General features: G+C 48.8%; 2 protein-coding genes across 2 annotated transcripts in view; one reads left to right on the top strand and one right to left on the bottom strand.

Moving 5' to 3' along the window:
• Window positions 1-14,820, bottom strand: part of PERCC1 (proline and glutamate rich with coiled coil 1) — a 200,149-nt gene that overhangs the window by 110,284 nt on the left and 75,045 nt on the right. The gene's annotated exons all lie outside the window — the stretch shown is intronic.
• Window positions 5,862-14,820, top strand: part of SBK1 (SH3 domain binding kinase 1) — a 68,211-nt gene continuing 59,252 nt past the window's right edge. The window contains exon 1 of the mRNA XM_079952613.1: window positions 5,862-7,071. Within this exon, the coding sequence (XP_079808739.1) occupies window positions 7,010-7,071 (62 nt within the window). The 5' untranslated portion in view covers window positions 5,862-7,009. The remainder of the gene's footprint in view (window positions 7,072-14,820) is intronic.

The raw sequence follows: 14,820 nt of genomic DNA on the forward strand, positions 1-14,820 counted from the left end.
AGTATAATTTATTATATTTTTAAATTTTTCATTCTACCTATTTCTCCAAGGAGACTCGAAGTGGCTTTCTACAAAATGAAATGCTATGAAAAACTTCCTTGGCTGATCCCCGCAGGTCAATCTGCTGCAAAAAGCGCAGGAGCAGATCAAGACAAGTTTGTATCTAGTCAGCTGGCAATCCTAACAGCAATTCTACTCACTGCACACATCTGGATGCAAATTCATGGTTCTGAATTTGCAGGGGATGCTTTGATTCCCCTCCAAGCCTGATGCTTACAAAGAAGCAGAACAACTGAGATACTGGCCTTAAATTTCACCAGCATCAGAGCCCGTCCTGATCCCATTTGTCCAGATAATACCATTACCTCTGCCTATCACACAGCCCCAAGGCTGCCCAGAGGTTTGTTCTTTTGGAACCTGTTCCAAGCTGCAGGGGGGGAAACAATTGTTCCATTCTGAGAGTTTGTTGTTTTGTTCTATACGCTCCGGAGAATTTCAATATCATCTGAGAACATCAAGGCCTTGAAAGGCCTTCCACTAATGGGGATGATCTTACCGTCTAGGAGGGCCCTGGGAGGCGTCTGCAGAGAAAACCGATCTAAGTGGTTGAATACAAACACCGGGGCCAAGAGTAATGCTATTCTGAGTGTACTTAAATGTCTTACCCAACCCCTAAAGAAAACTTTTAAAAGTTGGGTTCCACTGAATGGAAACAGGTCCTCTTTTTATGGATTTACAGTGGTACCTCAGGTTACATACGCTTCAGGTTACGTATGCTTCAGGTTACAGACTCCGCTAACCCAGAAATATTACCTCGGGTTAAGAACTTTGCTTCAGGATGAGAACAGAAATCGTGCTCTGGCGGTGCGGCAGCAGCAGGAGGCCCCATTAGCTAAAGTGGTGCTTCAGGTTAAGAACAGTTTCAGGTTAAGAACAGATCTCCAGAACAAATTAAGTTCTTAACCCGAGGTACCACTGTATATCACATGCTTCCATCTTCAAAGAGCTGCACATCCCATTAACTTAGTCATTTTTGCAATACTCCTGTAAAGTAGGTCTGATTACCCCCATTTTGCAGACAGGGAGACTGAGAGTGACTTGCCTAAGGCCACCATGTATATATTGCAAGGTTAGGGGCTACTGCCCCTGCTCCTCCACACACCAACCTGTCAACCCCTTTGCCAACCGTCCTTCCCCACACCTCTACACCTGCTCAAACTCCTCTTCCTTTACACCTCACCCATTCCTTAATAGCTTTCCCTGAGCCCTTCCCCTTACAGCTCACCTCAACCCCTTTTAAAGGAGGGGGTATGCATTTGAGAAAGCATTTTTTTTAAAAAAAATAAATGCCTCCCCCCACGCAGCCATGTTCAACCGGGGATGGGTGGGGTAGGTGCATGGATCACAGAGTGAAGTGCTTTCCCCCTTCCTTTAAACAACTTGTCTGGGCCCCCTGCTGGGCCCCCTGTGTCATGCTGGACTTAGTGTGGCCGCCTATTGGCGGCAATATGAACTGCAGCATGTCAACAGCCTTACATTTTTATTATACGGGATGATGGAGACAAAGATGGCCTTGATAGTTCTAGCAGAGTGACTGTACAACCTCCCTTTTGTCAGGGACACTGGCTGAATGGTGACAAGAATGAGTCCTCTGAATGGCTAAGAAATACCCGAGAAGGAGGGCTATCTCCCCTCCCCCTCAACTAAGGATGATGTGATCTAAACATGCTCCTCTGAAGAGAATCTGCCATTTGGGCCAGACTCAGAATTTGGACTCTGTAAGCATCTTATGGTGCTAGACCCTAGCCGCTTGTCCATGATGTCAGGTGCTGGTGTCAGCTTTGGATCTGACCACCACGGCTGGTTCTATGTTCTACCACCACTGATGGAGGCAGGATGCCTCTGAATACCCGTGACTGGGAATCAAAATTGGGAGAGGGTGCTGTTGCGTCCAGGTCCTAAGCTTCCCATCAGCATGTGGTTGACCACTGTGAGAACAGGATGGTAATCCAGCAGAGCACTTCTTGTGTCTTAGGTAGCAGAGGTAGGACTCCTACCAGAGACTGGACCCGGAATGATGTGCAGATTGTACATGTTTACCTCTGGACCTTTTGTAGGACACAATGCTGGCTAGGGGAAGGAGGAATGTACCCAATGCGCATCACCTTGGGTTACTTCCCTTCTGGCCTGCTCAGGTTCCCTCCAGAACATCAGCGACATCCCATCACTGTCCCAGCGGATCGTGCCGTCCGGCCAACTGCTCTTTACGAGCTGCATTCGAAAACCTCCTGGCCCCCATAAATTAATAAGCGATTGATTTTTCCCATTAGCGGGGCCAGGGTTAGGCTGGGGAGATGCATTTCAAACTGAAGAACACTAAATAATTCAGAAGGAGAAATGACAAAGCCCCATGCTGGGGGGAAAGCCAGGAACCTGTGCCCACCACCCGCTGCTCTCTGTGCCCCAGAACGCAAGGTCATGACCACGACACTCTCAGCCTACCTACAGGTAAGGACGTCAAAACTGTCAAGTTGAGGCTTCCAATATGGGCAACGCCGGCTGCTCACCATGAGGCCACACCAGCTTTTTCCACACAGAAGAATTCTGTGCAACTCCCCTAAAGTCTGCACTAGTAGTTCTGTGTACACGTTCCTATGCCAGTGTGCACGTTCCTATGCCAATCTAAATGAGTCCATTAAAAAAGAATCAGAATCAGATGTGCAGCTTCCATCCTTTGGGAGCCATCGAGGGCCCACTGCTTACTAAGGAACACAGAAGACAGAACAGATGGAAATCTGGGATTGATCTGCTGAGAGCAGCAGAGGCTGGTCTGTTGGGGCAATGGGGCACTGCCCCACCTACCTCAGTCTGTCCTCAGTCAACCCCTACTCTCCTGTTTTCTTGCTTACAACCAGCCCAGGAGATGGCTCTGGCTGTCAGCTCCCCCCCCCCCAGTCTCTGTTTTGCCCTGGTAGAACTCAGCAGGGAAGACTATGGGGAACTGCCTGCCATTAGTTGTGGCTCCCCCTACTGTTGGGCTCCCTGCCTTCTGACTTACCAGTCCCAGTGGGCACAAGTCACCACTGGCCGAGAAGTTTTTTAAAGGAGCCGAATGCACTTTTTGGGCCCTCTGTTTAACCCATCCCATGTGCCATTATTTTCTGGCTCCTAAATTCTGCGCCCTCCCCCAGGCACAAGGCAATAGCTTTCCATCTAGAGGTTAGGAAAGGCTTTCTGAGGACATCATAGACACACAGAGACTGAGCAAATAAATGAAAAAGATGTCTGAGCCAACTTCATTTGCTCCAGGCTTCATCATAGAACAGCAGCGTGAGTCCAGACCACCCACCCAACCCCAATCTGAATCGTCCTTCAGTCCCACAAAATTGTAGTCTTTTCTCTTAAATGGTAGGAAGGGAATGTCTCATGTATTGGTTAGTGTGTGGTGGATTTTAATCGGTGAGACCTCGATTCAAATCCTTGCTCCACTATGGTGGCCTCAATCTGCTTCCTGCGTAGCCCACCTCACAGGGTTGTCGCGAAGGTAAAAAAAAGATGGCCTGAGTTCATTGGATGGAGGAATGCAAAATCAAATGTTTCTTAGCATCGCTTGAGCCAGACCACATAAATATTTTTGGCATCCTTCCGTTGCAAGCAGGTGTGAATTCGAGGTGTGTGAAAGATGACTTGTGTGACAATGCAGCTTAGGCACTGAATTTAATTATTGTAATGACTAGTTCACACATATGCAGAATGAACAGTGCTCCGTTGACTGTGCACACTTGGAGAACAGCAGCTGAATATATGGACTGACTCCGCTGAGAAGCACTTGGGGATGGGCTAGAACTTGGTGGTGGGATACATTTTTCTCATGCAGAAGGTTCCCATGTTCAGTTCTAGCCTTCTCCACCTGAAACATCTCAAGTAGCAACCTTGGGGAAAGAAAGCCCCCTTCTCCAAGACCCTAGTATGCTACTTCTAGTCAGAGGAGACCAGTATGAGGCCAGTGGACCAATGATCTGCTGTGATGAGCAGGGTCTTCATGAGAAACATCAGAAGCAATGGATTCAAATTACAAGAAAGGCGATTCCACCTAACCATTGGGGGGAACTTTCTGACAGTAAGTTATTCAACGGTGGAGCAGATTTCCTCTGAAGGTGGTGGGTTCTCCTTCACTGAAGGTTTTTTAAGCAGGGCTTGGGTGGCCATGTGTCAGGGATGCTTCAGTTGAGATTCCTGCACTGCAGGAGTGCAAACTTGCTATGAAGGACACGTGGTATCCTTTATAAACCACTTTCCACACACTTCTTAGTCCAACAACTAGTGAGCAATAGGGTGGCCAGGGGAAGTAAGCTCCTCCTGTGCTCTGCTGAATTAAAAAGTGTATCCAGTAATACACAGAGCAGCTTCTTCACATGACGAAGGCACAGGCAAGGATTTGCATGATGTTGCAGAATATATTACAGACACAAGAGGGCTGTACTGCAACACTGGAGAATGAGAAGAGGCCAAAGCCCGAGGCTGTCAAGAACAGGACCTAGGGATACTTAGGGACAGAAGGATCTGTCCATTTCAGTTCTCCCAATTTCTAACTTTTTCCAATCTTAAATCCTGTTCCCCACCTTTTGCAGACATTTGCACTTTATTTATTTATTATAAAGAACCTCACAAATATTCATCAGCACTTTTGTGCAAATTTCTGAACACAAAATGTGCACATTTCTATGTGCAGTTTTGCCTAATGTGCACTTTGCAAGCCATTCCCCCTAATATAATGCATTGTTGTGCGTGATTTTCACTGGTACATTCATTTTTATTCATGTTTTCCTGTTTTTGTAAACATTGGCTGGTTGGCAAACTTGCATAGTGAAATTTGGGCAAGTGCGATTTTTTTATGGGTAACCTTGTTTCAGTTTGCATATTATTTCGGAAGGTGCAGATTTGATAGATTCAGCTTCAAGTGAGACCCGAATCCAATTTCTCCTTCTTTCCTAGCACGGAAACTTATGCATCTGCATGTTTCTGCCTGTCCCTCTCCCTGGGCTCCAAGATTAAACAGACATATGGGTCTGTGCTGCATGTCCATATTCTGACATTCCCTACTATTAAGGGATCGGCTGGCTATCGGCTGGCTGTGTGTGTCCTCAAAGACTTAGTGGGGTACATCCATCTTGGTAGCTGTGTCTCTAAATAAAAGGACTGCCCTGGGGCTCAGGAGATCTGATCCACACTGGGGATTCTACTGCCAGCTGACCTAGCAGCAAAATAATACAAAACAGAGAATAAACGAGATGTGGTATTGATTTAACCTACTTTAATGCACAATAGTTAAGGGGAGACGTAGGGAGAGAGGAACGGCTTCCCCACTGATCCCCATATTTAAAAATCAATGCAAGCTTTGGCAGGGAGATGCTGGCCCTCCTTAGAGGCCTTCTACCTCCCCCTTGGGCTGCCAACTTTCAAAACTGCTCCCGCTCTTCTGCAGTTTGAAGCATAGCTCAGAGTACGGGGGGGGGGGGGGTTTGCCACGGCTTCTTTTGCTTTTGAAAGGAGAGCTTCCCCCGCTTACAGTGGGCTGTTGTTGAAGGTGCAGGAGCATGGGCAGTTGAAAAGCAAAAAAGAAACTCCAATCCAAATGAGACAGTGGCAACCTTCCACCCCACGCCTCCTGGAGACTGATGAGAGATAGAGAGAGCCTGTGCTTGAGCACATGAGCTCCAGTAGCCGTTCGGTCCTAGAGAACCTGTAGATGGAGGAGGCTGGGTTGCTGGCAGCACAAGAGTTAACCCGCCAGCCTCTCCGCGTGAATCTTGAGCTATTAATACCCACGCTGCTTTATCTGTCAGAGGGAGCCGGCTGCTCTGTCAATGAGACAAGCCCTGCGGAACTGGGTCTCTTTGGCGGACCCATAAGTTTTTATTCCCGGGGCGAGAGAGGCTGTGTGCGCTTGGCCAGCCTGGGCTGCTCTCCCGGTCTCCTTGGCTGCGCAGCCTGAATGAACTGTCAAGGAGGAACACTGCTCTCCCTCCCTCTCTCTCTCTCTCTCTCTCTCTCTCTCATGCACACGCATATCTTTCCATACAACTTGCTGCCACCAACTCCTTCTCCTGTCCCACAGATATGGACTGCTGCAGCTGGCGACATCCACACAGATGGTCCCTGGAAGAGAGAGCTTCTCTCGTTGCGCTGGGATGCTTTGAGTGCCAGGTTCCACGGTCCGTCACGGCAATCTGGCCAGCCCAGGACTGACCTCCTGTCCCTTCCAGAAGAGTGACGGCACTTTCAGAGGAGTATCGCCGCCACCAACAACTGGGACGTGCAGTCAAGACTACCTTGCACCTGCTCCTGGGAGACGACGCCTGGTGATGGTCCTGACCTGAAGGGAACATCTCCTGTCTTGCAAAGCTCCTCACTCGAAGCCTGAGAACATCTCTGCCTTCTGTGCCCATGCTGGAGTGGGCCTGCTCTGAGGTCTGGTTGTCCACAGCCAAAGAGAGTGGTGCCAGCAAGGTTTGACAAAGAGGGTCCTGGGTGGAGAGGAATATACTGAGGTCTACACGCCTGTTGAGCAGGCTTGGGGTCTATAGAAGCTACAAGGTGGGCTGAAAGGACTCCCCATGGTGAGACTTGGAGAACCAAGCATAGCAGGAGATAGTCAACCCTTTGAGAATGAAGGTGTGAAAGCCTGCTTTGGTCTCACTGCCTGTCAGGGAGCCTGTTAAGGCCTGAGATTGACGAGACCCCTTGCTTAGGCCGCAAAACACCACCGCTCACCTCTTTGGCCCTGGAGGCTCCTGGTCCAGCTCCCGGCCTGGCAGGGCCTCTGCAAGGGGAGCTGTGACAGCTTTGCAAGCTGGAAGGAGAGGCAGGTCATGAGAGGGACCAAGGGCTGAGATGCTTCCTCTCAGCGACTGGGCCGGGACAGCAGAGGGCAGCCCCGCCGCGGGCAAAGAGAGATGCTAGCACTGGACTGGAGTTGGTTCGCCCCCTTCCTTGCATCCTCGGGGAGATGGATTCCTTCTGCTTCGCCTGCTTTCAGAAGGAGGAGCTGCAGCCCTTGCAAGTGAACAGGTGGGTCAGAGGAGACTTCCCTGCACGATGGGCAGGTGTTGGGATGTGCGCGGGAGGCGTAGCGGTCTAGGGATGTCCTGTGTCCCGTAGTAGTCAAGGCTGCGTATTTATATAGGTCCCAGGGGCTCAACCCCAACTGGAAAGCATGCATTCTGACATGGGACCCTGATGTTTGCAGGATAGTTCTGATGATCCCACTGGTCAAGAAGAGGCCCTTTGTACATGCCTGGGCACACTGTTGCTACTCTGCTTTCTTAGGACTGAGTTCTGATGCTGAAACCAGACTTGTTTCTGGCGTGAGCAAAAACGTCAGCATGCATAGCATTTCATTAGTTAGGTATCTATTGCATTTATATCACACCTTTTTCTCCCAGAGGTTCAAGGTGGAGTATATGGTTCTCCCCTTCCTCAGTTAATCCCGGCAACAACCCTGTGAGGTAGGCTAGGCTGAGAGGCAGTGACTGGCCCAAGGTCACGCAGTGAGCTTCATGGCCAGGTGGGGATCCTAGAATCCTAGATTTCAAAGGGACCCAGGGGTCATCTAGTCCAACCCCCTGCAATGTAGGAATCTCTCAGCTCCTATTCCACACTAGGAAGATTACACAGAGGAAGTTGTTTTTATAGTAGGTTAGCCTATGAGTCACCACCAGCCAACTTTTACTCAAGAGGCACACCCATGGAAATCAATAGATCCAGGCAATGTCATGCCCATTAATTTCAATGGGGCTGCTGTGAGTAGGACTAACATTGGATACAGCCCTATGGGTCCACGATGCTCAGAATCCCTGCTTTTGGCCAGCGGTGGCCCTCCAGGGTCTTGGGTAGAGTTCTTTCCCAGCACCGCCTGCCTGGCCCTTAAACTGCCAATACCGGGGATTGAACCCAGAACCTTCGGCATCCAAGACCTACTGCACCACAGCCCTTGTCACAGAGGCACTGTGTGGACTCTCCACTTTGCATGCTGTGCTTATAGATCTCTCCCAAGGTTGCGAACCCGGCAAATGAACCCTCAAAGGTTATTTCCAGGGCTTTGCTTTAGCTGCAACTCACCAGAACTCAGTTCCTCTCAGGTGGGCACCACTGCCATTATAAAAGAACAAAGGAGGCATTCATGGTGAGTTCTGGCACCTCTTTTTCTAGTGAAATAGCACTGGTTATTTCCTTATATACTGCAGTTATATTCCACCCCAAGGAGTTCAAGATGGTGACATCCCTGGTTCTTTTCCTCCCCATTTTGTCTCCAAGTAGGCTCACTCAATGCCAAAGGTAATATCGGGTTGTATCCAATTCAGAGTAGACCCATGGAAATGGGAAAAAACTCAAGTTAGGCTTGCCAATTGATTCCAAGAGGTCTACTCTGAGTAGGAAAACCATGGACTCATCCAAGCTCATGTGGCTCTTGAACTCAGCTGAGCTGTAAAGCATGAAAAAAAAATCCATTGTGGACTTTGTGGCATTTTTCTACCCCAGGAAACTCACTGCTCATCCAGATGCCCATTCATCATGCCACAACTCACCTTTAATGGAGGTGGTTAAACAATGCTCAGTTTGTATTGACACAAGAGTAGGAGTGCCATCTTAACTTTTACTCTTTACTTGCTCTCTGCTCCTGTGTGTTGAATAAGGAGAGGCTTTTCCTGACATGGAGGCAAAACACAGGGTGGTTGGGGCATCTCTTGTGACATTTCTGGGTGTCAGCTGTACTGAAGAAACACAGGAGCAAGGCCCCTTGAAGAGGAAAGAAATAGTGGCAGCCCCTACCTGTGCCCCCAACAGGAGAAAAACAAGCAAACAATATCTGTGTCCCAGACGCCTCTCCGTCTAAAAATAGTTGTGCAAACCAGCCTTGAAATTCATTTCAGAGAGGTGTCAATTTGTAAAACACCCTTGCTTTTAGAAACATGGCGGAATCTGAAACGTAGGAAGCTGGGCTTAGGCTGAGTCAGACCATTGGTCCCTCTGGCTCAGTGTTGTCTACACTGACTGGCAGCAGCTTTCCAGGGTTTCAGCTCCCAGTCCATCTGGAGATGCCACAGGGGATGGAACCCGTGATCTTCTGCATGCGACGCAGGTTCTTTCCCACTGAGCTACAGCTCCTTCCTGCAGAAAGCTGCCTTGTACTGAGTTGGAGCAACACTCCCATATTGGGGTCCTGGGTCCATCCAACTCTGCACGCTCTACCCTGACAGGAAGCGGCTCTCCAGGCCTCCAGACAGAGGTCTCTCCCAGCCCTGCCTGGGGATGCCATGAATTGATTTTAGCACTTTCTGCGTGCAAAGCAGATGATCTGCAACAGAGCCAGGGTCTCCTCCCGGCTCACTCCCACCCTTAAAATAGTGGCCTTCTGGAACCACCCACAGTGCAGATGCTCTGCAAGGGAGCCAGGATCTCATCCCTTCCCCACAAGCCCTTCCCAGCTGTTTGGGGTTTTTTTGGCAGTCCTTGTTTCAGGAGTCCAAGATGCCTCTTTTACCTTCAAATCTACGGAGGAGTGCTTGAGTTTCCTGGGAATTAACTTTTTGTGCCAGACTCTAGCAACCATTTTTGGAAGGCTACATCGGAGAGACACTATTTTCTTAAAATTGCAGGGTGGTGGGGATAGTGTTGTGGTGTGGGTATGGAATAAAGGTAAAGGACCCCTGACTGTTAGATCCAGTCGCTGACGACTCTGGGGTTGCGGCGCTCATCTCGCTTTATTGGCCGAGGGAGCCAGTGTACAGCTTCCGGGTCATGTGGCCAGCATGACTAAGCCACTTCTGGTGAACCAGAGCAGTGCACGGAAACGCCGTTTACTTTCCCAGAGGAGTGGTACCTACTTATCTACTTGCACTTTGACGTGCCTTCAAACTGCTAGGTTGGCAGGAGCAGGGACCAAGCAACAGGAGCTCACCCCGTTGCAGGGATTCGAACTGCTGACCTTCTGATTGGCAAGTCCTAGGCTCTGTGGTTTAACCCACAGTGCCACCCGCGTCCCGGGTATGGATTAAGGGTCCCCTATCCCCCCCCCAAAAAAAAGTAATGGAAGCACTGCAAAGAAGGGGAAATCACAAGACTGAGAAGGACCAACTCAGCAGCAGAGATAAAAGGGTAAAATCTCTAGTTTGCCAATGGCCAGCCAGACTTCTTCTCCCTGCATACCTTCTGGGTTCTGGTCTTCCTGTTCCTTTAATAATAGCAGCTGATAGGCATTAGTAGTTGATAACACTCTGCTCCAGGCTGGGGGAAAGCTTCCTTTATGGATTTCTGCCCATGAAGCTGCTATTAAAGGCACAGGAGCAGACCAGTTTCTGGTCAGTTGACAACCTAGCCTGAGTTCTGCTGGCAGCCACTGGGAGGGGAGGGGCTGCTAGCAAGGAACCGTCATCTGGCAGCCTCCACACAACTCCCATGCAAAATTATTCTAGAGGCAATGCGAAAAGGACCTGCCAGGGATCTTGAACTGAAACAACCAGACCGTGGCCTCTGACCTGACGGGACCGCCTTTGATAGGCTAAAGACCTCTTTTCTCACTGTAGAACCTGGATCCTGGCACGTATTGAACTAATTCCTAATCTCAGGGCAGCAGTTCATGGCCAGCAACTAGGCAAAGCTCCCCTGATCCATTCCAGCGATTAATGTGTGTGTGTCCCGCTCTGTGTATTACAACAGAGGCTCTGGCTGGCTGAATCCGCAAAGTGCAAAGCGCTGGAGGAGAATAGCACTGTGGGTGGTTCCAGAAGGCCACTATTTTAAGGATGGGAGTCCGTCACACACCGGCAAACTTAGGTTGTGGAATTTACAGTTTGTCCGGTGCTCTTGTGCAACAAACCCACTTCCCCAAAAGACAGGAAATGCAATGGAAAGTGTGGGGTGACACTTGCTTTGATGCAGCGTTGTCTAGCCTCCCTGCAAACAATTCAGAACAATAGCATTGTAGAGTTGGAAGGGACTATGAGGGTCATCTAGTCCAACCCCCTGAAATGCAGGAATCTTTTGCCCAACGTGGGGCTTGAACCTACAACCCTGAGATTAAGAGTTTCATGCTCTACTGACTAAGCTATCCCAGGAATTGGTTGTCTGTGTGTCTTTTAATTGGTCTAATGCAGGGGTCAGCAACCTTTTTCAGCCATGGGTCAGTCCACTGTCCCTCAGACCATGTGGTGGGCCGGACTATATTTTGGAAGGAAAAAAAAAGAATATGCCCCACAAATAACTCAGAGATGCATTTTAAATAAAAGCACACATTCTACTCATGTAAAAACACGCTGATTCCCGGACTGGCTGCAGGCTGGATTGAGAAGGTGATTGGGCCGCATCCGGCCCCTGGGCCTTAGGTTGCCTACCCCTGGTCTAATGTAACACAGGGATGGGAACTTCTGGTTGAGGGCCAAATACAGCCCTCCAGACCCCTCTATTGAGCCTCCAGACTCTCTGCAGTTACACCCCTCACTGGCGTCGCTTTGCCTGGCTGGAATGTGCCTCTGGACTCTGATGCTTCTTGCTTGCCTGGATGAAAGATAGAGAAATCTATTACAGATAATAATATTGTGCAGCTTGAAGCAACTGGGTGCAAAAAACGGGACTCCTTTTAGAAATAAAGCATCGTTTACTTGCAGAAAAAGATGCATGGGGGGGCTGTTTGTGTGTACATTTAGATACCAGCCTTCTGTACAAAGGAAACATTTACATTGATTGCTGTGCCTACTTTGCCTCCTATTACTGTGCAGGTCTAGCATACCCCCCCCCCCGGAAGATGCCCAGAAGGGAATGTGGCCCGCAGACTAGGGGCAGGGGAGAAATCAGACTCAGCTCACACTTATTATTAAATATTTTATTTTTCATTTTCACATTTTACAGTTAACTCATAAATCTAAATATACACATCCAATCTAAGCATCCAATCGTGACTCGACATTTCCACTTTCCAAAACAATACGCAAACTGAAACACGGGCTTCCTTCAAAATGTGCCCTACCCCAAATTTTGCAATGCAGTTCGCCAGCCATGCGAGCCAAGGAATATATAGGAAAAATAGCATACAAGGTGAAGATGTGCAATAAAAATGCATATCCTAGGGAAAATAACACAGAGACACATTGAAGGATATTGCTTTGCAGAAATATGTATATTGGGCAAAATAGCACACATGGATGTGTATACAGTGGTACCTCGGGTTACATACGCTTCAGGTTACAGACTCCGCTAACCCAGAAATAGTACCTCGGGTTAAGAACTTTGCTTCAGGCTGAGAACAGAAATTGCATAGTGGCGGCGTGGCAGCAGCAGGAGGCCCCATTAGCTAAAGTGGTGCTTCAGGTTAAGAACAGTTTCAGGTTTAGAACGGACCTCCGGAACGGATTAAGTATTTAACCCGAGATACCACTGTATTAGGGGAAATTCTCATTAAAATGCTGCGGAACCTGCCCCTTTTCCCCAGAAGAGGAAATGCCTCACCAACAATGGGCGAAAGGAAGACATAGATTTCCATAAAGCTTGCATATGCCTTGCACATGTAGAAAGAATTGCTATACTGTAATTTTATCCCTGCTGTGATTAGGTAAGCTGCGGGCAGCCTGCTCAGTCTGTTGCCCAGGTGTGGGCAGACAACTTCAGGGCTACTCATCCTCTCTAAAAACCTCACCTTTTAATCTGGACTTGGACCGGGCTGTCCTTGAAACAGAAAACTGCCTGCTGAGCTGGCCCTCCCATGCCAGTCAGATCCTAGGGCAAGTCCTGCCTTCTGGGGGCGCCCCTGCTTTTGGAGGGTGGGCTCTACCTTTCCTCCGCAGTTTGGAGAGCCAGCCATCGTGCCTGTCTCTCTCATCGCAGGCCTTCCCTGCTGGGACCTGGGACTTGTGCCTGACCCAGCACGCCAGCCGGCAATGACGGAAAAGTGTGATCAGAAGCATATGTCTGAGCAGGCTGTCGCTGGTCGGGTCTGCTCTTCCCAGGCTGCCGGAGATTGCCGCAGGAAAGGGGGGGGCAAGGAAGCTCTCCACCATTCCCCGTGGCAGGGCTACCCCTTTTCATTGCCCATTAACTGCTTCAACGGCTGCCACTTTATCGAGATTCCTACATTTGAGGCTCACTCCCCTCTCCCTTGCATTATTTGGAGCCTCTCCCCTCTGCAATAACAGTGCAATCCGTCTTCAGAGAAAGACCCCGAGTACCATCCATATTTGGAGATGGCTCTCTCTGGGTTGGAATCCTGCAACTGTAATTCCTGGAAAAAAAACCAAACACATCCCAGGGTGTTGCTGCACATTGAGGCAAAAAGTCTCATTGATGTGTATGAGGTGTTAGGGGAGTGTTAGGACTTCTGTTGGGGGCATAGCAGTCAACTTTTCCCTTTTATTCTGAGGAATCCTATTGGGAATAAGGGAATTTCCCTTAAAAAAGGGGGAAAGTTGACAGCTATGGTTGGGGGACACATTGTGCTCCTTCTGGGGTAGTTTGTGTGGGAATGTTCAGGGTGGCAGGAGAGGATATATATTGTTTATTAATATCCTTCCTAATTTGCGGTAGCAAGTTCCTTTACTAAGCAGAGTTTACATTCCCCTTTTTACATACACAGCAGATAGCTGGTTGCAGGCTTGTGTAAGCCTCTCACTATTATACAATTCAATCTGTCTGAGATTGAATTGTACGTTCCTGGTAAGTTCCCTTGAATCCCTCTTAAAAGAATAAAGACGCCACAATCTTATTCAAAGTCAATAAAGGAAGTTTACTTACATCAGTCCACAGTTGGATCCATGAAGGCAGACTTAGTTACAAATAAGTACATGTGGATCTACCCCATATTGGGGGGGGGCAATCCCAGTGCTTCTGCTAGCTGAGAGCTAGCAGAGCAGTCCTAGCTAAAAGCTGGTCAAACGTAGAAGGAAGTGAAAAAGAGAGAGGTATGCTGTGTGACTCGTCCTTTTGTTACCTGGACAGGTAAGGTCATGCCCACCTTTCATCACATGCAAAGGAAGGATACTCCAGCCAAGAGGAACAGGAAGTTTCGTCTGGCTGAACCAAACATTCCCTCACATGTCTTCTCTAGCATTACAAGGAATGTTGTACTTGACTGCTCCCAGTGGATTACATCCCACAGTTTGTCCACCTTTGGTCCCCACCTTGCACTCAGCTCTCACCAGTGGCTCCCAGAAGCTGTCAGCTTGCAACAGTAGCCGCATCCTGGGATTGGCTTCAACTGGCCAGCTAAACCAGGTGAGGGTAGCCGATGGGTCTTAAACCCTTAGTGAGTTAGGGACTTCCCCTGCATGCAAAGACAGACTCTGGCTGATTGAGCGGACGAGACCAATAATGGGTCCAATGGTCAAGAAGGCAGTTTATGTGCTGTATAAAAAAAATCAGAATTAGCAAGCATCTGATATCACCCCTAAGAAGCAATCCCAATTTACTGGATTATTTCAGGGCCAGTGCTAAGAGTATTTGTCCTGGAATGAGCCACAGCCTGAGCAACTTGCCTCAAAATAGCAGCCACCTGTCTCGTATATTGGGCGAGCTGAAGATTGCAAAGTACTTCTGAAATTGAAAGTGCCATATAAATTAATTATTAATTGTCCCTTTCTTGGCGTACGCCAGTTATTGATCAAAACATCATTATGTCTCAAGGCCTAATGATGTACACCATCCTTTTATGGGGAGGGGAAATCAAGGAACCGCCTGGTCACTAGCGGATAATATTTACTTGCAGAGTGACTGTCGTTATTATGGCGTAGTTGTCAGGATCTGTGGGGTGCTCCAAGGTGGTCAAGCAGCATC

Source organism: Podarcis cretensis (genome assembly GCF_951804945.1).
Source record: "Podarcis cretensis genome assembly, chromosome: 14".
NCBI classification, from domain to species: domain Eukaryota; kingdom Metazoa; phylum Chordata; class Lepidosauria; order Squamata; family Lacertidae; genus Podarcis; species Podarcis cretensis.